Source organism: Uloborus diversus, chromosome 9 (assembly GCF_026930045.1).
Source record: "Uloborus diversus isolate 005 chromosome 9, Udiv.v.3.1, whole genome shotgun sequence".
Taxonomy (NCBI): domain Eukaryota; kingdom Metazoa; phylum Arthropoda; class Arachnida; order Araneae; family Uloboridae; genus Uloborus; species Uloborus diversus.
In genome coordinates, this window is record NC_072739.1 from 100142114 (window position 1) to 100166861 (window position 24748).

General features: G+C 32.9%; 1 protein-coding gene across 4 annotated transcripts in view; it reads left to right on the forward strand.

The window, feature by feature from the left end:
- Positions 1 to 24748, forward strand: part of LOC129230602 (uncharacterized) — a 43485-nt gene that overhangs the window by 12498 nt on the left and 6239 nt on the right. For 2 of the 4 annotated variants that reach the window (XM_054865010.1, XM_054865012.1), the window contains 5 exons: positions 1072 to 1179; positions 5914 to 6036; positions 12336 to 12473; positions 15527 to 15669; positions 15752 to 15918. In XM_054865010.1, coding sequence (XP_054720985.1) covers positions 1072 to 1179; positions 5914 to 6036; positions 12336 to 12473; positions 15527 to 15669; positions 15752 to 15918 — 679 coding nt within the window. The remainder of the gene's footprint in view (positions 1 to 1071; positions 1180 to 5913; positions 6037 to 12335; positions 12474 to 15526; positions 15670 to 15751; positions 15919 to 24748) is intronic. The other 2 variants (XM_054865011.1, XM_054865013.1) reach the window with 2 other exon arrangements.

Genomic DNA, 24748 nt, shown 5'->3' on the forward strand with positions numbered 1-24748 from the left:
AAAATTTGAGTAACTAAGCATTTTTTTTTTGGCTGTAATGGTTATTGATTTTGGGGATGTTTTCCGCTTTAATTATCGCAATTTGAATCGCTTTGCTCTTTTTTAGCGGAGTATGAGAAAAGTTTTTGTTCGATGAAATGCATGTTGGATAATAGCTTTTATTTCTATTGGTACATATTTCATTGGTGAGCTGTTATAGTAATTTTTTAATTTAAGCATTTTAAATACTTTCTAGTTTTTTCTTTCTGTACAAAAACTTTCTAGTTTCTGGTATTTTTGAAGCGTATGTTCACGATGTTTTTTGTTGTAGTTTTATGTTGTTTTTATGTATATAGTGTTCTGAAGTGCTTTGATCATGTTTTTTTATCTGAATTTTTCCTGTCGGCGCTAAAAAAGCATCGCTAAGAACGATGCATGACATATGTCGTCATACATCGTTTTCTTGGCAACACTTTCTTGGCGCCGACAGGAAAAAGTCGCCAAGGGTGGGGTATATGACATTAGTTCCGACTTATCTTTTTATCTGTTTACTAAGCTTTATTTCATCAAGTTCTACCCTGTTAAAAAAATCCTGAAATTTTTTGGTAAAAGTTACTGGCATTCACATTGCCAGTAACTTTTACCCTTAAAATCCTAGTTTACTGTATCATTTTATGGTAGAATAAACAAGAGTTAAAAAACTCGATGTACGATCAGCAGGTTCTTTCCCTGGACCTTCATATTGGCAGGCGGCTTTGCTGACCACCATACCACATTGGATACATCGAGTGAGGGGAAATACAGTGTTAGCTGCTTATCACTATAAGTCACGTGTTGTATCGATTGATGCTGCAAACGTTTATTTTTTCAGTAGAATTTTCTGTACATTTTTTCTGTACTGTAAACACTCCGTTTTACAGTAATATTTACCGTAAAAGTTTCATGAATTTTTAACAGTATCGATGCAATTTTTTGAGTAATCACTATCTTTTATGTATTCTTTTCTTTCTAAATCATTAATCATTGTACACATGCATGTGCACTTTTCAAAAAGATTTTGTTCTGTTATAAAACTAAGTTTTTAACTCCTAGTCAGAAAAAAAATTATCGCCAAAAAAGCACAAAGTAGACAAGTTGTTGTCAGGGGCTCCCCAGCAAATCCTGCTGTTCCTTCAACTAGTAAACAAAGTTTAATTAAAAGTAAGTTGATTTTAATTTTGTCTTTTTTCATCTATTGAAATGTTACAATGCTGGAAGCATAAAAATTCATATCATTTAATTTTCCTGTATTAACCCAGAAGTGATGGAAATCATTATAGTAAGCAAAAAAATGCTCTAATTTTAGTGATATTTAAGCAATGAGTCTCGGATGATCTGATGATCTGTAATCCCATTGATGTTAACGAAAACAGGGCCATGTCAACCTAGTCGAAAATAAGAAACCTGGCCCTTGAGGTTGGAGGAAGGGGGCACTGGGAATCAGAGTGTTAAAAGTTTTATGGGAGGAAGGGGCATGCCTTGACTCTTGGTGTTCCTGTGTAATTGTATTGAAATTAATTGTAACAGTACAAAGGTTGATTTTTATTTGAGGTTTTTAAGTGCCAGTTAGTTTTTTATGTGTGTGTGAGGGCGGGGGGAGATACATCATGTTTTTGTGTATTTTACAGTAACTGCATAAACTGATGCAGTTATTATATTTTTAAATGTATGTAATGGTTATACAGCAGCTCCTCATATCACGCCTCGATATGTAGTTCATTCGGATATATTGCTATTTTCTCCTAAGCCTGTGGTGTCCGGACTAGACCATTAGTGGGCCATAATCAATTTTCATGTGGTCTGCAAACAACAATTGAAAATTAAGGGTTTCCTTTTTATAGTTGTAATTAAATTGTTTGCAAAAAACTTGAAATTTCTCGCTTTACCTTATATAATGTTGTTAAATACAATTTCTATCGTATGTGATCCGCTGAGGTTTCCTAAGGGTACCAAGTGGTCGTCAGTAGCAACAAGGTTTTGAACCCCTTATCAAGCATGTAGTGCTCTTATGACCTGCATGGGAGCTGCAACAGCAAGAAAAGTTGGTTAATGCAAAAGTTCTTACTGTTTGATAATAAACTAAGTGAATGTGAAGTGTTACGACTAGGTAGGCAAAATGTGCAGCTTTTTTTAGAGACAAAGATCATAGATTGCTTTTGCCTTTCAGCTTTTTGATAAGATGCAATAGGAAAGTATATCTGCTGACTGCAGTTCCTTCTGCTGGCTAATCTACTCAACGGCTTCCTTGTTTTGAATCTTTTTGAGTGTTGGATGCACTTTTCTCTGCAATCTTCTTTCTCTTCTGATATTTCTTCCTGAGTGACTATTTCCACAATATTGTCTGGTTATCAATGGCGGCTCGTGCCTTAATTTAGCCAATGCTGAGCAACAAAATGTAGTCCTTTTGCAGTTTCTTTATTTCGAGCTTCTCTTCAAGCCTCAAAGTTGAAATTGGTGGTTTTAGAAAATAATCTACTTGATTATTTTTGTTTTAAATTTCATGGTAAAAAATCTAAATTTAAAGACACCCAAGCCATGCAACTAGTAATGAACAACACACAGCATTAAAACTAATATTACATTCTTGATACCAACAGCGATCATGTTGATCACGCAGCAGCATCAATTTCGATTTAGCCATGCTTCCTTTTATCAAAAGACGAAAATGGTAACTATATTTTTTCTAGATACAATTTCTTATTGCTAATATATTCTTCTTTTTTAAAATTAGAATTACCTTTAATTTTTACTGCGTGAAACCACATCACAATACCTAGGGACACAATAACATATCACATTCATAGTTCAATTGATTTTTTTTTTCTTTTTTGCATTTAAATAAAATATGTAATTCTTTGAAATCTTTGCCTGTGCTTACTAATTAATCAATAATTTTTTTAATGCCATTAAAGAAATCAAAACACTTGAGGATGTTTCAATTTTATAAAAAAATATATGGCTTTTTTTGTTTTTGCACATATTTCAGAAATCTTTTTTGCTAAATGATCAAATAATCATTTCTAAAAAGCAGTGCATTAGTTTGCTTATCCTATTGATTGAAATTTTTCTGTCATTAATTATGTAAAAAATCATAACTTCCATAGTAAATTTCGAGGACTTAAATCGATGTACCGAGGCAAACTGAAATAATTCAAGTTCCGCAATAAAATATTTTAGTATAGAAAAGAAACAAATACAGCCTATTTTACGCGTAATACTTGTTACTTTAGCCAACTATCAGAACAAAGAAGGAAATTGACTAGGGGCAACAATCAAAATGTCCCAAAAAATCATTCTCAAAGCTTGCAAGCACAAACGCTAACAGATGGAAAACTTATAATATTTTATTAGCGATATGCAAAGTGCTAGAGATTTAAAATCTGTTTCATGCCTCCACTTCTTTGGTTTTTTTTTTTAACGGAAATACAAAGTGTTAATTTTGAACAATTTATTTAATTTTGCACGATTTTTCTCTCTCTCTGTGTGTGTGGGGGGGGGGGGGGGGCTTAAGCCCAGTTGGCCCATAGTGACAAGCTGCCCCTGCTAGTTATTTCATGATTTTCATCCTCTTACATCCATTTTCTAATGTCATCTTCAATGGCATTGTTATAAAATTATCCATTTCCTACGAATAAAGAAGATTTGTTTTTTCTCTCACTAGGTTTCACACACACAGGTTCACCTAAATGGTTTGAGAGAAAAGTTTTTTCCTGTCAAATTTTCTAATTCAAAGCAAAAGTTTTGTCATCTTACAGTTAAAGCAATTTATGTGTATAGCTTCCCTTTCAAGATCACTGATCATTTCTTTATTTACCACACTATTTGCTAATCTTCAATAAATAAACACAAACCATGCAAAAAATCTTACACAAAAAATGGTAAATAACATCCACATGGTTTAGCATCTGAAACACAACTGACGAAACAAGGACTCCCAAACTCCCTCTATGTGTGTTTTCTTGGCGTTACTTTCACCAATAACTTTTTATTCAACAGCCACATCATAAACCTTTAGAAAGAAGCTTCTCAACACCTCAACTACATTAAAATCATTGCCAATAACAACAGTTGTACCAATGCTAAGAACCTCATTACCATTGCTAATAGCCTCATTAGAGGGTTAATCAATTATGAAGCTATTGTCTACAAAACGGCCAGTAATTCCAGTCTCAACAAGATTGAAGTGTTACACAATAGTGCTCTTCGGTGGGCCCTCGGCCTCCCACCTTGGACTCCTATCCCTATTCTTTATTGGGAAGCAAATGAAAACCACATCAGCGACAGACGTTCATCCATTATCATAATCCTTCATCATTTTTCCCTGGATTGGATGTCCCCTACCTTGAACAAAACTAAAGACCACAACATCGACAATTGTTTTAAAAGAGACAATCACCACATCTTTCCCCTTCTTTATGACTACCTTAAAGACAAAAATATTCATTACAACAAAATAATTAAAAAAAAGATATAAAGACCTAATCAATATTAATAACTTCACATTATTTCGGATGGCCTCCTTTTCCAAGACAAGAATTTCAACTCGACTACGGCCTGCTCGTACTTTTTTGAATACCAGTCAAACTTTCTTCAAGGAAAAATCATTCTTAGCACAAGTGGTTCAAAGAATAATAACTTCACCAGTATCGCCGCCATCAACATTTCTCACAATATTGATGCCGCGGCTATCATCAACAATAATGCATCCGTCTTTACACCAGAAGCCCTAGCTATCTCCCTAGCTATCATTGAATTCGCCAACAATTATGAAGATTACGTTCTTTTCTCTGACAGCAAGTCTAATCTAAGTGCCCTCTCTTCTTTCAACCTGAAATCTCACTCGGCTATTTTTTATACCATTAAAGCAATTGTTGAAGCCCTGCGCAAAGTCAAATCTATCACCACAATCTAGGTCCCAAGTCACCTCGGTATTCTGGTCAATGAAAAAGCTGACCACCTTGGCAAAAACGGGCCCTTCTCAAGTTGCTCCACATATGAAATTGCCTCTGAAGATATCATTACCATGAACAAACAGGAACTCAAATCAAAGATCAATAGTGATTGGATAATAGAAGGTACTTCAACCACAAGCCCCATCTTGGATCCATCAATGACTACATCAACTGGATCCCTAACAGAAAACTAGGAGTTCTCATCACTCGACTCTGCACTGGAACTCTCCTAATCAACAAGATTCTCATCGATTCAAGTGCAGTGTTTTCCCTCTCTGCCCCTTGTACAATCAAACTGAGACAATTGACCATTTCCTGCTCCAAGGCCCATGTCTTTCTAACTTCCGTCATATCCTTTTTTCATGCATCAACATCTCGGATCCTAATGCCCCTCTCGTTCTTGTGATTTCTCGTACTTGCGCTAACTGCTCTTCCATTGGTACGTTTTGTACTTTTGTCGCTTGCTCTAATCGCTTTTGATTTTTTTTTTGCCTCTCTTTCCCCCCATGCATCCCCCGAGTTCTTCCCCTTTTTTTTATCCTGCCGTGGTACAAGCCTCCTCTTGTAGGATAGGCAGAAATCACTTTAAAACCTCAATCAATCAATCCCTCTATGTGTCATTTCTAAAACTGATCGAGTGGCACCTGCCAACGTTCCTCGTTTTGCATACAGTCTTTTTCGCTTGACTGAAGTACATTGAGTTGGAAGCCTGCTGTATTATCCATGGTTCAAAAGTGCACATTTATTTTTGATACTAAATTGTTAATAATATACATTTTTTTTTTGGAATAGTTTGGAAAGGGCACCATTGTTGAAATTTGCCAAGGGTGCCTGACATTATTTGTACACTGCTGCCCTAACCTATTTAATTTGTTGATATCAATGAATATTATTTTATTATTACTATTATTATTATTATTATTATTTTTTTTTTTTTTTGCAGAAGTTGTTAAAAGCAAGAAAGAGATAAAACCAGTTGCTAAGAAAACCCAAAGCAAAAAATCTGTAGTCAAAAGGAAAATAAAAAAGGTTGTTCATGTTCGTTCTCGCAAAAGAAATTTCAAAAGTAGGTTGATAAAAAATATCATGTCAAGTGCAATTATTTTAATATTGTGTCCTTTGCAATTGATGCCCAAAACAGAAAAAGTTTTGTCTAGAATTTCAGAACTGACCCATTTTCTAATACCAATGCCATGCACCTGTTTCTACAATTTAAAATTGGTGCTACGCATGATTTGTGAGCTTATGAAAGGTACTGTGTCTTAAACATTTTATAATGTGGAACACGAAAATATCAGTATTAATAATAAAAGAAACAGAAAATGATGAAGCCTGACTCATGAGGCTGTGGAAACTTCATACAATGGTTGAAAAAGCAAAAAATTAAATCTACTAACTAACTGAAATGTGTTTAAGTTCCGTAGATATATTATACAGAGTTGCATTGAGCAAAAGCACTAAATGCTAAACTGTAAGCACTAGTCAGGAACTTAAACCTAAAAACTAAAAGCATGGGTTTCGTTTCAATTTTAGTAGCCAAATGCGCTGTGCCTCTGTGAGCTCTTGGTTTGTTCTTTTCTTATTTTTTTAACTTACTTTTGTATTATATACACAGGGTAATTCAAAAGTCAATAGGCTTTTCAAAGCCTTATAATTATTAAACTTTTTAAAATAAAACCCTGGGAAATTTTGTTTATGATGACTAGTGGGCTTCACCCCCCGCTCGCTGCTGCTCAACAGCCTCAGAAGATTGCTCTTATTCGGTGCGTCTGTTATGTAAAACCAGATAAAAATACATGTTATGATTCTAACAAAAAATAATCTTGTTCTCCTTCCCTTAGAAAATATACAGTCAAGAGCTCATTATTACTGTAGAATACCATTATAATGCACACCTTGGGACCAGAGCTTTTGCCTTGTACAGGTTTTTGCGTTACATAGATCATTTTACAAATTTTGAAACTAATATTCAGAATATATCTATGTTTGCACTTCAGAACAAGTTTTAACTACTTTGAGTATTAAAGCATTAATTATGCAATATAATATATATATTTTTTTTTTCATTCACAAATAAAGTGATCCTGCACTTTTGCTAGCTTCATGGTTTGCATAACAAATGTATCTTCAAGAGCAATCTGGTATTTTTTTTAAATTGTGAATACCAATTTTCATTTTAAAAGTTTTGATTTAAAATGAAAAGATGAAAAATGGTTTCATAATTTAATTTGCTTAACAAATTTTATGTTTGCAAGGTAAAACAGAGGTTTAACTACAAAATTTATTGTTTATTTCTGAAAAGTTGTGCAGTTTATAGAGGTCGGCATTATTATGGTATTCTACTGTATTAGAAAAATATTAAAATCCCACACCAACCTGAATATAAAAAGAACTTGTTAAAAATACGTATGTTTTTTTAAATGGTTTCAAAGAGCACCCCTCCCCCAGAGTCCAAACTAACTTGTACTAAATTTCACACCTATAAGTGCTCGAGAGCTCATGAGCATAGCAAAATGCCCCTTTTGTAAATTTGAAAGGTCCTTTTCAAATATGTGGTCTTTAGTAACATTTTGCTCCTTAGCTCTGAGCTTGAATCATGTTTAGCTTAGGACATTCGTTAGGTTAGAAACCATTACATCTGTTGTTCTTATTAGTTGAAAAAATTGGAACAAGCTTAATTTGATTCAAAAAAAAAAAATGCTCTTTTAAATGATGTAGAATGTCAAGGAGTGTGGGAAATCTTTTTGCAGGCAATTTATGCAAAATTTAGCTTAAAAAATTAATTACAAAAAACTTATTCGAATTTGGTACCAAGTTTCAAGCTTGTAGGTGCTATGCGGTCTCCTGTACCTAGGCCTGCCAGAAACAGAATTTCACTATTTCTTGGTTACTTTTTTTTTAAAAATGACACCATATATTGTTACTCTCCCTCACTTGTGGCTGATCCAAAACAATATAGTAGAGTCTCGAAAGTTCTAAGTTCCGCTTAATCCGAGGTGCTTCATTTATATTTTAAATTAAATTTTTTAGTTGCTGAAAAGAATATTTTCTTTAAAATCTGAAAACAAGAGATTTTAGTACTGTAAAACTAATTAACTACCTACGGCAAATAATAAAAATACATCGAGAGGTTTGTTTCAATGCCTCCCAAAGAGGCACGAAATATTCATTGACTATAAGATAAGTATTACGACTACAAGATATATAAGCCGCTCAGAAGCCAATGCGGTTAAGTCCAAATCACAAAATTTGAGAAAATTAATGTTTTTTGATACATTAGTTTTTAAAATTCTTGGTGTATTAATTTAATTAGAAAAGTGTATAAAATCTTTTTTCGAAATGAAAACCCTGCAAAAAAACAAGATATGTTCAGGATGTGTAAATAAAAACGTAAGTATTTATTGAAATAATGACAGCATCGTAAAAATTTTAGGACTTATACCTTTTGGCAGATGAAAAATATAAGAAATTTATGTAAAAATAATAAAATAACATTTATTGTCATAAGTTTTATGTTTATTCATCATAACAAACACCATCTTCTTACGAGTTATTTAAATGTAAATCTTGATCTCCATGTGTTGCCCTTAATGTCCTGTAAAAGTTGTGTTTAATTGGAGGTGTATACTTTAATAAACATGTCTTTTTTTGTTTCTCTTGAAATTGTTCTGAATATAGGTTCAGTTATATTTTTTAAATTCACTGACCACCTATTTTTTCTTTTCTTTTTTTTTTTTTTTTTAATATCAATTACATGAAAGGTATCATCCTCGTCAAAATTATGTTTGAACTAAATGCTGCTTGGGTTTGACCTTTCCAATTTTATGCATCTCATATTAAGCCAATTAATCGACTGTTAGTCCACTTGTTGATTTTTTTCTGTTGGTAACAGCTTCTTCCAATAGTTTTGTGGAAAGAAATTCTTGTGGATTCTGTCCTGAACATGAATCTGAATACATTATAATTTTTTGAAAATCCTTTGCGTACAGTTTAATGTGTTTAGTTAAACACGATGACACTTCTTGTGAACCCCGCGATGCTTGGGTTATAGGCCAAACATACATGTAGCCCTCGTTAGTCTTTAAATCATGGCAACCAAGATTGTATATAAATAAGTTTCTCTTGTAATAAGCCACTGATGTGGATAGTTTCGGAAATGGTAATGCTTTTTCTAAATCAAAACTAAACACGTATATTTCGTCTGAATCTCTTAGTCGATCATTAGCCATACTATTCTATTACAGGCAATTTCTGCATTTCGCAAGTGTTCGTCATGTTCAACTTGAGCTGCATTTTTTTCTTCATCTATTGTAGATTGTTTTTTATTACCAAATAATCAGGTTTTGCACAAATATCTTTTGAAGGTTGCTTAAATTGTAAGTTAACTTTTGTCGAAAATATATGGTAATAAAACTTTTCCTTTACTGGTACAATTTGCTCTTCATTACATTGTTCGACATACAGGTTATACATTTTTGCAATAGAAAGATCTGAATTCAAGTATCTCCCACTGGGATTATGACTTCTTGTACAATGAATTTCTTGTTTTTCAGTGTTGCCAACAAATATCGAAAGAAGAAGAATAATTTAATTTTTATTTCAAAGTTTATGTAAAAAAATATTGATAAAAGGTGGACTTATTCACAATGGCTTCTGAAATTATTATACAATATGTTCAGAAGCTATTAAAAAAAGTGCTGTATAACCTTGAAAAAAATAACCAACGAGTAAATCCTTTAATAACTAAAAAGATTGATATTTATTTCGTCAAAATTTCCAAAAATCAGAAAATATCCAAAAATGGACTTAACCGCATTGGCTTCTGAGCGGCTCATATATTCAGAGATGTCTTGGAGACAGGGCCGCGCCGTCCCTATGTGCAAGGTCGTGCGTCACACGACGGCGCCAGAGTCAAAAAGGCTCCAAACTCTGTTAGGGTAAACTTTTGTTGGGGTAAAACTTTAATTTCTTTTAAGAAGAAGCCTTTGAATTAAAAATTTTATACTGCTAATTGGTCTGCTACCTCCCCCCTCCATCCTATTTCTTTTCTTTTCACATTTTTTTTTTAATAGTTTGTCTAAAATTAAGAAAGTCTTAAAAATGCCACTCGTTCGAATTTCCCCCCTCGCCCTAAAAGTATTATAAAGCATATCAAATTTCGATCACAGATCTTCAATTTCACAAAATTTCCAGGGAAGGCCCCCGATTACCAAACAACATCGCCTGAAACTGTTTTCGAAAATCAACTAAAATTGCGTTTTGTCAGCTTTAATTTTGAAAGATTGCTGGCTATTCTAACGTCAATGTTACCAAATATGGTCTTACAGTCGCTTTTTTATTTATTTATTTATTTATTTATTTTATTTTATTTTATTTATTTATTTATTATTATTATTATTTTTTTTTTTTTTTTGACTTTAAATTTAGAAAACATTTGGGCAAGGGCCTCCGAACCGCTTTCCTTTAGTATTGCAGAAATTAGGTTTTTTGAATACGACTTAAGAAAAATTAAAGTGGAATTGCCTCTGAACCTCTCTTCCTAATATCATAGAATACTGCTTCCGTTTTTAGGACTTAAATTTTGAAAAATATTCCAGGGGAGAACTCCACACTCCTCTTCCCGTAAAAATCTTCAAAGTTGTCTACAATTGTTTTTTTTTTTTTTTTTTATGGAAGTTAAATTTCGAAAAATTGAGAGGAGAGAAGAAATTAATTTCGGTCTATTTTTCAAAAAAAAAAAAACGATCGGAGAGAGTGTCCCATTTTTTATTCTAACGTCAATAAATGCGGCCTAATCGCGTTTTAAGGCTTCAACTTCTACAAGTTTCCGTGGAGCCTCTCGTGCCTTTTTCCTCCACCAAAGACCGTCTAAAATTGTGTTTCTAAAACTTCAAGTTTCAAAATTTTTCCGAGGAGAACCCCCGGACCCCTCTTTTTAAAAGATTATTTTTTTTACAATGTGCCCCCCAAAAACTATTTTCTCGTTGCGCCACTGCTCCTGTTGTCATGTTTTGATAGGCGTAAAAGTTTTATCAATTATTCATCATTTAGAAATTAGACATATTCAAAGTGGCATTAACTTGATATTTAAAATATTTTATTTCTCCAAAACGTATTATTAGCATATCAGAGGAGCTACTGAAATTGAAATAATTTCGATATATGAAGTAAAAACATACACCATATTTCAAATTTAAACATTCAAACATTTTTTTTAAATAAATTAAATTCCGAACGTATTCTCTTCTATTTTAAATTTGTCTACAAAACCTAACTCCAGATGTTTACTATATTTTCCCCGAAAACCAGTGTATAAAGGCGCTCAAAAGACATTTGCACGACGGCGCTGATCTGGCTTGGCGCGGGCCTGCTTGGAGATAACAACTTGATATGCAAAATGACATTGGTTTTCGAAAAGAACGTGTTGACATCCCTTTTGGAGTATCTGATTGCAATAAAAAAAAGAAGGTGCACAACTCGACGCTAGATGAGTTTCATATACAAAATTTAAACCTTTCACAACTAACCGTTTTTATGTTATGCACGATATACACACACGAAGTCTGATAGATACAGAAAACTTGTTTAAATGGTCTCGGGGCACTCTCAAAAGGCTTGTTTTAGTTGCCTAAAACTGTGCACACATAAATATGTACTGACATTGTGAAAAACTTAAGTCAAAATTTATATAGACCCAATTAAAATGGAAATTTATGTGGAAATTTGAGTAATAAATTTTTTGTGACAATAATTCCTTATCTTTGTACAAGGAAGTAAAATGTACCCCTCCTTATGTCATTCATATAGTATCAATTTTCAATCTGGAAGAATTTTCAGTAAGCCGAGGTGACATGAATGTCACCTCGGCTCAGATAACTCGGATTTTCGAGACTCTACTGTAGTTTCATTACATTTAGATGAGAAATTTTATAAAAGTTTTGAAAAAGCTTAACTTAGTGCCTTCCTTTGTATTAAAAGGTAACAAAAGATTTTTGCTAGTTTTGTAAAAATGTTACTCATTCAATCCAAAGTATGATTTAAAATCAAATGTTTTCACTTTTTAAAAAAGCATGATGAAATTTTAGAGCATAATGAAGCATTAGTGATATCTCTGATCGATGTTTTAGTTTATCACAACATACAAAGAAAAAAAAGTCAAATTAGATAAATTACTGCAGTTTCATATTCAGTGCAACGAGTGCTGATTGTTTCATATTTTTGTGCTTAATAAAAATATTAATGAAATATCAATGTGAAATAACTTTGTCTGCATTTATGTATAATATTATGATATGATGCAATAATGATTTAGAATACCACCCAGTATATTTTAATACTTTCTCTCTCTCTCTCTCTTTTTTCTAGGGCCTGTAAAAAAAATTGTAAAAAGAACCAACACTGCAAATACTAATGCCAAAAAAGGTAAAAATAAAAGACCTCAAACACTGCAACCTTTAGCTTGTAGTAAAAAATCTCAAACATCACCAACTTCATCTAATGAAGGTACTTTTTAAAATTGCATTTAAAATTTAACCTTTCTTCTTTTGCATTATTTCTTGCACATTATATCTATTTTGTTCCCTGTACAAGTAATATATTTTATTCTCTTTTCACACATGCATCTCATCTGATTTCTGGATTTGTTTTTGTAAACAGTTCTACAAAACTTTTTGTAATCAATAGATTTCATCTGAATTGGAAATTTATTCATTATCAATGGTCCTAATATTAAATATAACAGATTTTACACAAATTTCAATCCTAAGTGTTGTACTTACTAGCAATTTATTTAAAAAAAAATAAATGAAGTATAGTGTATTTATGTATTTAGAAAAAAACTTTAACTGTATGGATTCTTTGCTATCAGTCAAACATAAATTTTTCCCGGTTTTTGCGGAGAAAATCGTGAATAAAAATATAAAGGGAGAAGTATGTATATACCGTAAACATGGGCTACTTTGGCCCTCGAGTTCTTCTTTGGCTGAAACTGAGAAAAAAGATACAACATTCTCTATAAAACTTCAGGAAGCAATTTTTAAGCATATTTTGACAGAATCCGTTAGAGAGCAGCCTCAAGGACTCAGTAATGTACACCAAGTAGTTCAATAACTCTTCTCAAGGAGCAACACTACTAGTTTTGTGTTACTTGTGCTACCTTGTGTCTTTATAACCTCTCAGACTTTTACATGTAGAAACGGCTCTAACCAGCTGAGAGTTTAAGTACCTATTTATGAACACTATTCAATAATTTATGTAGTAGCATAGTTGCTCTTCTCTATTCTGTTAAGGTTTTCATTTAAAATTTTCATTTTTAAACCTATTTAGACCCAGTATAAAAACTTGAAAAAATCTGTCAGAAATAATTGAAAACGAAAAGCTAAAAGTAAATCTCTGAACTGGAAAAACACAAGAAAAATCCAGAAATTCTCAGCAACGGATTAAAGAGCGATTACAGACTCAAATCCTCAGGGCTCAGTTATATGACTTTTACTACAGAAGATGAAGCGGAACTAAAAGTTGCAGGAGGTTTAGAAAACATTGACCCTGTTGCATCTACTTCTTACAAATTTCGTTGAATTTGTTGTAAAGTTTATGGAATTTCGTTATTGTGGAATGAAATGAGCATAGGTTTCCAGGGGTAACTGTTCATGCAAGAGAAGGAGCTAATCTTGAGAGTCTAGAATGCACAAAAAACCTATTATTGTGACCAAAAATTTAGGATCCTTTGTTTTACGAATGGGGTTATCTTAAACTATTTAACCTCCAAAACTGATAAAAAGATAACGATTCTCCGTTGGTTATTTTCTGCAACAATAACTAGGTGTGCACACACATTAGAAAAAGAAAAATTAATTTTCCTTAAAAGAAATATGTGTAACTCAAAACTTCTTGTAAAATGTATTTTTCTTTCAAATGAAGTTTATCCTATGAACACACGTTTTTCTTTGGCTCTAGTTCTACAATGATTTTAAAACAGGACTTTGAGCCAAAGTAACCCAAACGTAAGGGCAACATTGGCCCAAGTAGAAAGCAATGAAAAAATGTAATAATACTTTGAAACAGTGATCAGAATTCAAAAATTAAATTAAGCGAACTCTAGATGTGAAAAAATGTTTCCACAGCTTGGAAACATGAATTAAACACAAAATTAAGAAAAGATGAGAAAAGTTCCTAAATGTGGGCCAAAGTAGCTCGCGTTTACGGTAATGATGATTTAGGTTCTACTTAACTTTCTATAGGGCTCATGAAGATTTTTGCATTTTACTATGTTATGGTATTTATTTACTTCACTGAAATGCATTCTGCATTTTAGTAGACTGTTGCCTCTTGCTCCTCACAGATATACACATTACACAAAATTTACATCTAGTGAGAATTCCCTTTGCAGCTTAAAGTTTTAAGCAGTCATTATGCAAAAGGAATCAATGTTTTTCATTTTTGGTTTTGTTCCCCATTACGTTTTATGCAGCCACTGTTAGAATAAATCCAGAAATGAAGCGTTAATCTATTGGAAGCCAAAATTTTAGCCTTCTATAAAATTACTCTTTTTCTTTCAAATATTCACACATATCAGTAATAAACTTTTTTTTTTTTGGAAACATGCCATTATCAAACATATGCAATGCCAAAATTGCGTGTTGTGTTTGATATCTATTCGAAATAGGGTAACATTCCTGTTCATGTGCCTCTTGTCCTCCATGTATCTTCCCAAGGGACTCCCATCAGGTAAGTCTCTGCATGACAGGCACAGGGGACCCTCAGGGGTGATGTCCTTCCTGTAAATATTTTCTAGAAACAAAATTTGATTTGATATCAACATAATATGCTAAAACTTTTTTTTAACTTCTAAATCGAAGAAAAAACCCTTTTAATTTGTATGCAACTGAGCAATCGCAGTTGCGATTAAAGTTGTAAAACTTGAATGAAGTAGTTATTGATTGCAAATGCTGTTGTTTTTCAGTACTAATAGTGGGTATCTGCATTAAGTGCATTTTTGTAATGAAATGCCGGGATGACATGATTTTGTTTTTGTTTTTTGAGTTTGTAGTTTAAATAAATTGTTTTCAAAGTTATATTGACAAGTCTTTGTGATTATTCCTATTATGTCAGTTCAAATTTCAAATGATATTCTGGCAACTAGGCTATGGAATTTCCTGCCCAGACTGAGATATCAAACTTTTTGCATCCTACAAACATTTCGAATCTTTTGCAAGATGAAACTGATGAGAGGAAAGATGAAACGTTTGTTTCTTTAAATCTGCTCATTTTATTAATTTTTTCCCTCAATAATTTACTTATTTTTTCCCTTGAATTTAGTTATTAACTAAATTATTACTAGTTTTAATTTGTCTTATTTATTTTATTTATTTATTTTTTTATTCGTATGATACATTTAACTAGTGAAATGTTTATTTATGCTCTAAGTTATATTTAAAAAAAAAAAAAAAAAAAGCTGGCAATGTATTAAGAAAAATGAATTTTTACCTTTGTTAACGATTATCTTTTCTGTTTATTAATTGAAAAGTCTGAAACATAGTGCATTAAATTTGTTTTAGATGCTGGAAAGAAACCTCAATATTGTGCTGTATGCTTGAATGAGTACAGGTTTCCTATAAAGTTACCATGCTCTCATACTTTTTGTTTCTTGTGTGCCAAAGGGTTCATTTTACGCAATGGGAGGTGTGCTCTTTGCCGTCAAGTATGTTATTTTGTAGTTTATATATTTTTTAAAATGCCCCCCCCCCTTTTTTTTGCACTTATAATTTTTTTTTTTCTTTCAGATTGTGCAACGTTCATTTCTTTATAAGCCAGTAATGGTCAACAAAGTAGTTCTTGAAGAGACAAATGATTTCAAATGGTTTTATGAAGGTTCCTGTAATAGTTGGTGGCAATATGATGATGAGTCCAATGATATAATTGAAGAAGCATTTCAGAATGGCAGTGAAAAGTAAGTTTGGAGCTTTATTTTGATTTTTCTTTTTAAAACTCTTACAAAAGAAGACCAAAATGTTATAAAAGTTCACCATGCATTACCAAATATTAAACAATTTTTATGGCCGTAACAATTTTTTCTTTTACCTTTTCTGGACAAAAGAATCAATCAGCGTCACTTTCTCTGGAAAACGTTAACAAAATGACTTTTTTTTTACTAGGATTGAAGATTTTCGCTGCTATGGGGGACAATTTGCTTAAAATGAATTTAGCTCATTTGTTCTAATCTATAGTGTATAGTATGTCCATATTCGAGTCACTACCTGTATCTTTCTAATTCTTAGAAAACACTAAAACTATCAATACTGTCTCAACCGAAAATAACTCGGTGATCTGTTGATTTTGTATATTATACTGTTACATAATGTTTTTGTTTTGCCATCGTTTAAATATGAAATGTATGAAGTGATACACAAACTACCAATTTGAATGCTGCCCAAACTTTGAAAAGGATGAATATGATCTATCTGGTATGTCAATTTTCAGCGGTTCGGCAGCTTTCTGTTTTCTCTTATTTATGCTCAAGATCCTCTTTTTATGATTTTTCATGAAAAATTTCCCTTTTTACTTTCAGTTTCAATGTCCCAAAAATTTAAATTTTCAAGTCAAGCTATCTCTTTTAGCAAAAAATTGTAGTTTTTCATCTGTAAAACCAAAACTATTCATTCTAGAAACTTCGTTCTGTTCTCATATTATAGCGAATTTTATTCTCTTTAAGTCTAATTTCATCTAAATTCTTGTAAAAGTAGATTGAAGATTATTCAGGATTTTTCAAGTCAGGTCGTTGCTAATGTCCTCAAAATCGCGTAAGAAGAACAAATCATTATAATATAAATTGTATTGCTTCTTTTAGTTAATGGTTGTAACCCCCCTTACAATGTTGAGCTATCAGAGCAAAAACAGCAATATTATCAGAAATATATGCAGTGAAATCCCGTTACAACGAATACCGATGCAACGAAATATCTGTTTCAACGAAAGAAATTTTCAGCTCCGATTTGATTTCCATTATGTTGCTTGAATTTCATTACTACTAAAACCTCGTTGCAACAAAGAAAATTTCTGGTAATTTGAAGTTTGTTGTAACAGAATTTCACTTTACTATAGTTATGTCTCTAAACCTCAAAGCTAAAACAAGCAACTGCTTTTAAAACTTTTGAAATTAGCTGCCATAAGTACAAAACGTTGCTTTCCTCCTCCGTGGTCAACTCTAAACATCAGTTAAAAATCCCAGTCTTGTAAGGGTTTTCGACCCCCCCCCCCCTCCAAAGAAAGGAAAAACTACCATTCCGAGGAAAGTGGCCTGTGTTCTTAAACGAGGACTTGTTAGGGCTTTCGTTAAAATGACAGTCATTTTATGGCTCCCTTCTGCAGTACAAACCTGCGTTTTGTGAGTACAGTTGTTACAGAAAAAGTTTTTGTATTTAGCATTTCGCTACCAAAGCAGTTTTGATTTCCAAATAGGTACGTCCACTAGTCCTCAACCAGATATTTTTCAAGAATTTCAGTATGAATGGTATAGATAAGAGGCAATTCAAAGCAAGTATTGAAGATTAAAAACAAAATAAGCAATCCAGGTGAAATTTCAAGCTTTCTTTTTGAGAAATAAAACAGTAGCAGCTCAGGGATGCCTATAAGAAGTTCATTCCATTTTGCTTAACTTATTTAGGGAGTCTTTCTCCAAACAGTGTTACTTTTCGAGTACCTGGCGCTATTCATCACACAAGATAGATGGCAAAGGCCATATGACGTAGTGAGAAGCAAAGGGATGTAAGTGGACTTTTTAAAGTTCCTTATAAAATGCGTTTACAGTCGTCCCTCGCTACTTCCCTCTTCGACTTTCGCGGCTTCACTACATCGCAGTTTTTTCTAGTTCTTTTTCTTCCAAATATAGTAATTTACCTTTTTTATGCGCTCGTGTAAACTTTTTACTTCAAAAGAATAACAAAGTATATCTTTTAAGTAAGGTGAGCTTTTTTGAGGGGCTGTAGTTGTACTAGTTGAGGGAGTAAAGGTATAAAATCTCCGAAGAAAATGAAGGGAATCGCTATCTCATTTTAACCGTTAAGCACTAACTGAAAAGTATAAATCACTGCATTATTACTAGGGGATAAATACATCTGTAGTGTAGATGGTGTTCAACAATGTACTAGCTTTTAAAGTTGTACACGTAATCCCTTTAATGAGGATAATGTTGAGGAAAAACGGGGGGCACATACGATCACTAACTGGCAATTAATTCATCATCAAACAAGTTGAGCCTTTTTCATAGATTAGTAGTAGTGTGTAAGAACTACAGGTGGGTGTGTAGTTTATTTCCCAATAATTAACGTGATATCTTTTTAGTTTAGTGTTTTATTTTGTGCAATGTATTGAATACTACAAATTTAATGGTGGTTAAGGGTGCTGTTATGTCCGGGGTGCTCTATCTTAAAAACCTATTTAAATAGTCGTAAGTTTTTTGTGCTCTAATAAGGAAAATATTCAGTTTATAAATACAAAATCCTAACTCGCGGAAATTCAGTTATCGCGGTCAAGTCTGGAACAAATTAACCGCGATAAACGAGGGTTGACTGTAAAGTGCAGATCCTAGATAGGCTTTCCTTGAACTTTTTTTCTAAATCATGCTATATAACGGCCCCTACCAGAGCTACTAGTACCATCTCTTGCCCCTAAGCAGAGGAAACGTTCCCCTAATATTTGTAATGATTATCTCAAAAATTTTAATTTTGTCAATTACATTCCTTTGCTTCTCACTGCCTCATATACTCTTTAAAGATATATCTTCTCAGGGATCAACTTTCCTTAATCGATTTAAAAGGTATTGAAGATTTTAGGTTGTTTGTCAACAATATTTGCGGAAAAGTATGGTTTATTGTCTGTGATCCAGCTTTGGCCCCCAACCAAGATCTACAGTTATTGAAATCTTTGGTTTAATACAAAAGTATTTATGAAGATGATGTAAGCACAGAACTACCTAAAATAATTAATCATTTGTGGTCCCTGAACTCAGAAAAGGTTGCATTTCCTATTTTGATGGATACTTTAGGGAGAAAATAAAAGGTCAAAACAAAGAAGGCTGCAAAATTAAAATCCGAAGTAGGAGATAATGAAGATGATTGTGATGATAGGGATGCAAAAGCACAGCTCAATCTCAAAGAAGCTTAGTTTATTGGACAAAGAAGTAGATTTTTTTATTTCTCCTCAAACTTTTTAAGAGATACAATTTTTTAAAGAGATTTGAAATCGATAGAAAGTTTTTAAATGCTGATCTTGATGAATAGTGTGAAAACCAATATTATACTAAGGCTAAAAAGATATTAAACAGTTTAAGGGTTGCCAATGGCACAGCTGAAACAGGTGTAAAACTAATTTCTAACAACGACATTTTCTACTACAAGTTATGTCCGAATGCAGGCACATTTTTCACAGTCATCAAAATGTGTCATATCGAAGCCATTACCACTTTAACTTCTCAAGGAAAAGTTATAACATAATGATGTATAATTTAACAGTGTAAGCAGTAAAATGCATTAGATTTTTTCTTTTCTTTTTTGTAATTTTAATTCTGCTTTCTCTTCTGAACTGCTTAGTTATTTTATTTTAAATCAGCAATTTATTGCATTTAATTTTTAAAGTACCTCCAATTGAAGCCTTGTTAATGGATAAATTAAAATCAACAAAGAGCAAATAAATGTAATTGAATATTGTAATGCTTTTAGATCTTTGCACAAAAATTCCTTATTGATGATATCTTCCATGACCTGACCTGAAAAGTGCTCAGTACCATTCTATAAATTTTGTTTAAAAAATGGGGTTAGATAACTTATCACGAGAATAAAATCTTATGTAATTAAAAAATGAGCGTATGTACCTATGTATCTATGTATGTCCAAGCTTCTTCTCCCGAATGACAGTGAATTGACCATTTGAACCAGGTATTGATGGATTCGTCATCTTCCCATCTTTATGTTTGGCTATTTAACATAATCCTCTGATAATAATTAGCAAAGATATCAATTTTGAACTATTAATTACGGCACTTGGATTTTGACATAAAATTCCTATTTTTCGAAGACTTTCCCCCACTCAAATTATTATTCAGTGCTTCATCTCAACTTTCCGCAACAATGCTTTTATTAAAATGTATAGCAGGTGAAGAAAATCATTGAGATAAAAGGTCTGTTCCATTTTTTTTTTATCGAATATGAACAGTTAAAATTCTTGTTTTTGTTTTGTGACTTTTCCTGTAATCAGGGGATTTAAAATGTTTACTTTTTGGGTTTTTTTCCACAATCTGCCGCAAAATTTTACTGACTCTTTTTTGAGCAATCACGATTGCTTATTGTTTTCATTTGACTGTTTTGATGTCCTATGATTTTATTTTCCCGCCAGCACCCTCTGCAGCATCACTGCCGACCGACCGCCTCTTGATGCTGCTCCTCTAGCGAAAACCAGTGTTTAAGCTGGGTTCAAAAGTTCTTTAGCATAAAAGCTAAAATTGAGGGGAAAATGTTAGCAAAATGCTAAAATGTTACACATTCTCATATATTTATATATGCCTCAGTGTGTTTCATCTCCAGTTCAAAATAAAATTCATATTTCATCTGTGACATCTTTGAAGAAATAAGTACAACAGCTATTTTTTTAAAACATAAAATAAAAAAAAGAAAACACGATTGGTGTTTAGAACATTGCAGTCCCCTCCTCCTAATAAAGCAGTCATTCAGGGGACATAATGCTGGATAAGACTAATAGTTATTGAACTTAATTGTAGTTTTAACATCTTAGCTAAGATTTAAAAAAGATTAAGTTGGTTATCGCTATGCATGCTTCCTCTCTATTATCATACATTTCTTCTTTTTTCAAAAAATTAATTTATTTTTTATTTGAGCAAAAAAGCGAAAATGCATTGCTTTATTTTTGCAATTCAGATAGTGTTTTCGCATTATGCGAAAAATGCGATCGTAGCGGAAACCCTGGCGAAAACCGTCTCCTGGTTGCGTCAATATCCTACACTTACACGCATACATGCACGTACACACACACATACATACACACATGCATACATACATACAGACACCTATACACACATACACAAACTCAAACACATGCATACATACAGACACACCTACACACAGCTAACCACACACTTATTCCTGCACACAGATACAAACACATATGCCTACACCAGGGGTGATTGTGTTCCGGTATTTTCATCTTGAATTCTGGTATCTTCATCATCGAAAATACCGGAACTCCTATATTTTCAGAAAACCCACTTTTGTAAATTTAGGGCTATGTTTAATGAAACGCACGCGGAAAGTCCAAATTGAAGACGTTTTGTTTGGTATAAAGCACGTTTTGTTTGGTATAAAGCACCGTCATGTTTTCCAAACTCTATGGTAATTATCGAAGAACAGCTGGGGTGGGGTTAGAATCAGGGTTGCCAGACGTCCCGGATTTCAAGGGACAGTCCCGTATTTTGAAAAATTGACCCGCATCCCGGGGAACTTTCATACGGGACGGCTAAAGTCCCGTATTCTAGCTAATAACAATATTTTACGAAACGAGACATTATTTTATGAGAAAAAAATAAAGTAAAACAAAAAATGTGGAATAAAGAGAAATAAAAAAAATCAAGAGGCAGCAAACGCAAAAATTGTTTTCGTTTTGATTTGTATATGTTTTTGTTTTGGCGGCAGACCATGAAGCTTACTCATTCAGATTTTCCTATTGGCTGGTGTGGCATTAAAACACAAGTTTTGTTTCACTATTTCAGATAAAGTAGTCATATTTAACAAGAACATTTTTCAATTGCACCGTTTCTTTTGTAGCAAAAGCAAGTCAAAAACTAATTAGTACCTGTTCCTATCAACGTTGATCTGAATGCTGAACATCGTTATATTGCTTACTTTATTCTTTGAGATAGAGTTCCTCCAAAATTGTGCTCACCCATAAACATACAGAGGAATCTTCCGAAAGCTATTAAAACAAGGTTGTTTGATACCCCTTAAAAATACAGCATAACCAGTAATTGCACTCAATCTGAAAAAGATCCCCCTCCCCTTTTTTTTCACTCCTAGAAGTCTGTCCCGTATTTACTGTTTTTAAATCTGGCAACCCAGGTTAGAATAAAGGCTAGATAAGAAGAGGAAAGAGGGTTACTTGAAAGAATATTTTTCCCCTTTGGGAAGGGTTGCCGCAAACGATTTTCCTTCGCTGCTGAGGTCAGCTATTCTAATTTGTGGCCGTGTATCTAAAAGAAAAAGATTCATCTTCTAACATTTTTCCTTTTTTTTTTTTCTGCCAAAGAAACTATTTTTCAGATGATGCATTCACACCTGCTTCAAGGTCAAACTGAGAACGGGTGAAATCAAATCATCAAATAGGTGGCCAGTTTTATTTTTTTTGGGGGGGGGGGAGGTAGGAAGAGAAAAGTGATAAGAGCTTTGACTCCTGTCTTTGTTCTTTATGGCAGTTGGAGGAATTTATCGTATGCAAATCTTTTCTTTGTTATATTCTGGTCTATGATCTTTGTGTGCGTGCGTTCTGTTGTTATTGAACTAATTTTAATTATACTTTATCGTTATTAATAGGCTCCTTGTAAATATAAATTAGTTTGTTTAAATTTTACTAGTTAACTCTTACTTTTCATTTCACTACTCTTTTTGTTTGATAAATTTATTCATTTGAACTTGGCTGTTCTCATTTAAAAAATGAGGTATCTGGATAAATCTGAAGATATTGGCTTCATCGATGCAGGAAAGAAGAACAAGTTTAATTGGGAATGGTTAAACAGAGTAGATTCCTACAATGAAAAAATGGAAATATGGTGTAAAAAAATTGATAGGGCTGGATTTTGCTTTTGTGTTTCTTGCAACAAGCCCTTTACATATGCTAATGATGGCATAAAAGCATTATTGCAACATTCTTCTACAAATACTCATAACAGAAGCCGGGAATCATTAAAAAAATTCTGGTGTATTAGGTGGATTTTATCCAGATGGTGATTATGAGATGAAAGAAGACAACAGAACTGTTGATTTTCTTACTAGAAAATGTCGATCTGAAGCTTTAGTGTGCTCATTTATTGCTGAACATTCTCTTTCATTTGCTGTAGCTCCAGAAATTGTGGAACTAGCCAAAACATTATCAAAAGACTTGCAAGCATTGAACTCCCTTAAGTTAAGTCGAACCAGTCTTTCATACAAACTGGAGCATGGACTTGCCAAAACAATCAAAGATGAACAGTGGGAAATTTTAAGGAATTCAAAATTTTCTTTGAATTTGGATGAAAGCACTACAAGAGGCTCGGATAGCATATTAGGTGTTTTAGCACAGTACTATTGTGAAAAAGAAAATAAAATAATTATGAGACATCTATCATCCATTCAACTCTCTTCATCAACTGCATTGTCTATTTATTTGAAAATAGTTTCGCTAATTGAAAAAAATGAAGTTCCATGGAGTAATTTAATTAGTGTGTTGATGGATTCATGCAATACCATGCGTGGTAAAAAAAGCGGAGTTGAAAAAAGATTGAAGAGCAAAGCTACCAATCTTTTAGATATTGATGGCGATACTTGCCATACAGTGAACAACTGTGCTTTGCAGTTTTCCAAGCCCTTTAAAAGGTACTTGGAAAGTTTATGTGATGATATACATATTGATCTTAAAAGTCAGGATAAACGACAAATTTTTTTTGAAGTATGCAAGTTACTAAAAGTGAAACCCCTTAAGCCCCTTTCCAGACCAAATCATAGATGGCTCTATATCTTGGCTGTTCTGGAAAGGGTTATCTACTTATGGGATGCCTTAGTAGTTTTCTATTTTTCGTGGATGGCTGAACAAAGCATCTACAAAGAAATTATTGATGACATTTTCAAAAAAAGGGAACTGTCTGAAGATGAAGTCTCCGAAGTCAAAAAGATCAGTCGTCTATTAAAAAAGAAACCTTTGACAGCTGAAGGAAAGAAAAGAGAGGATCGTAAAGAAGCTCTTTGTGCACCAAAAAAAAAAAAACGCTACTCTATATTGGATTTTATAATGCAGCTCTCCCTCATTTGAACAAATATATTAAATTGTTTCAGAGCAGGGAGAGTTTGCTTCATTTGCTTCATGTTCAATTGCTTGATCTAATAAAACAATTTTTAGTTTATTTTATGAAGCATGAAGTGGTAGCCAAATTGGCAATATATGACCAAATATTGAAAATTAATGTTAATGATATAGAGTGTCATTTGCCTGATAACTTAATTTTTGTTGGTGGTGATGCTTCTCGAATTCTTCGTGGTCTGGGAAAAACGAATCCCTTATTGAAAGAAGCTATATCTGTTTTCAAACAAAGCTATATTAAGTGTACAGAGTACATGATTAAAAAACTCTTTATTTGTTAAATTTACAGGCTTGAATCCAGCTTTGCGGGGAGAAACAACAACATTTCAGGCACTGTTGAAACTGGCTGACAATTTGCCAAATGTTGTCAATGGCAATGAACTTGATGAATTAAATCAAGAAATCAGAAATTACCAAGTGGATGCTCATTTATCAACAGAATCTTCTGAAGACAGGGAAATCCTTAAATTCTGGATCACTGTATTCAATATGGAAGAATTCGGGATAAAAAAATATCCGGTTCTGTCTAAATTAGTTAAGGCAGTGTTAACATGTTTTCATGGACCGACTGTTGAGGGCACTTTCAATTTCATGAACGATATAATCACCAAATCCCGCACATCCCTGAACTGTGATAGTTTAGATTCCATCCAAACTATTAAATACTA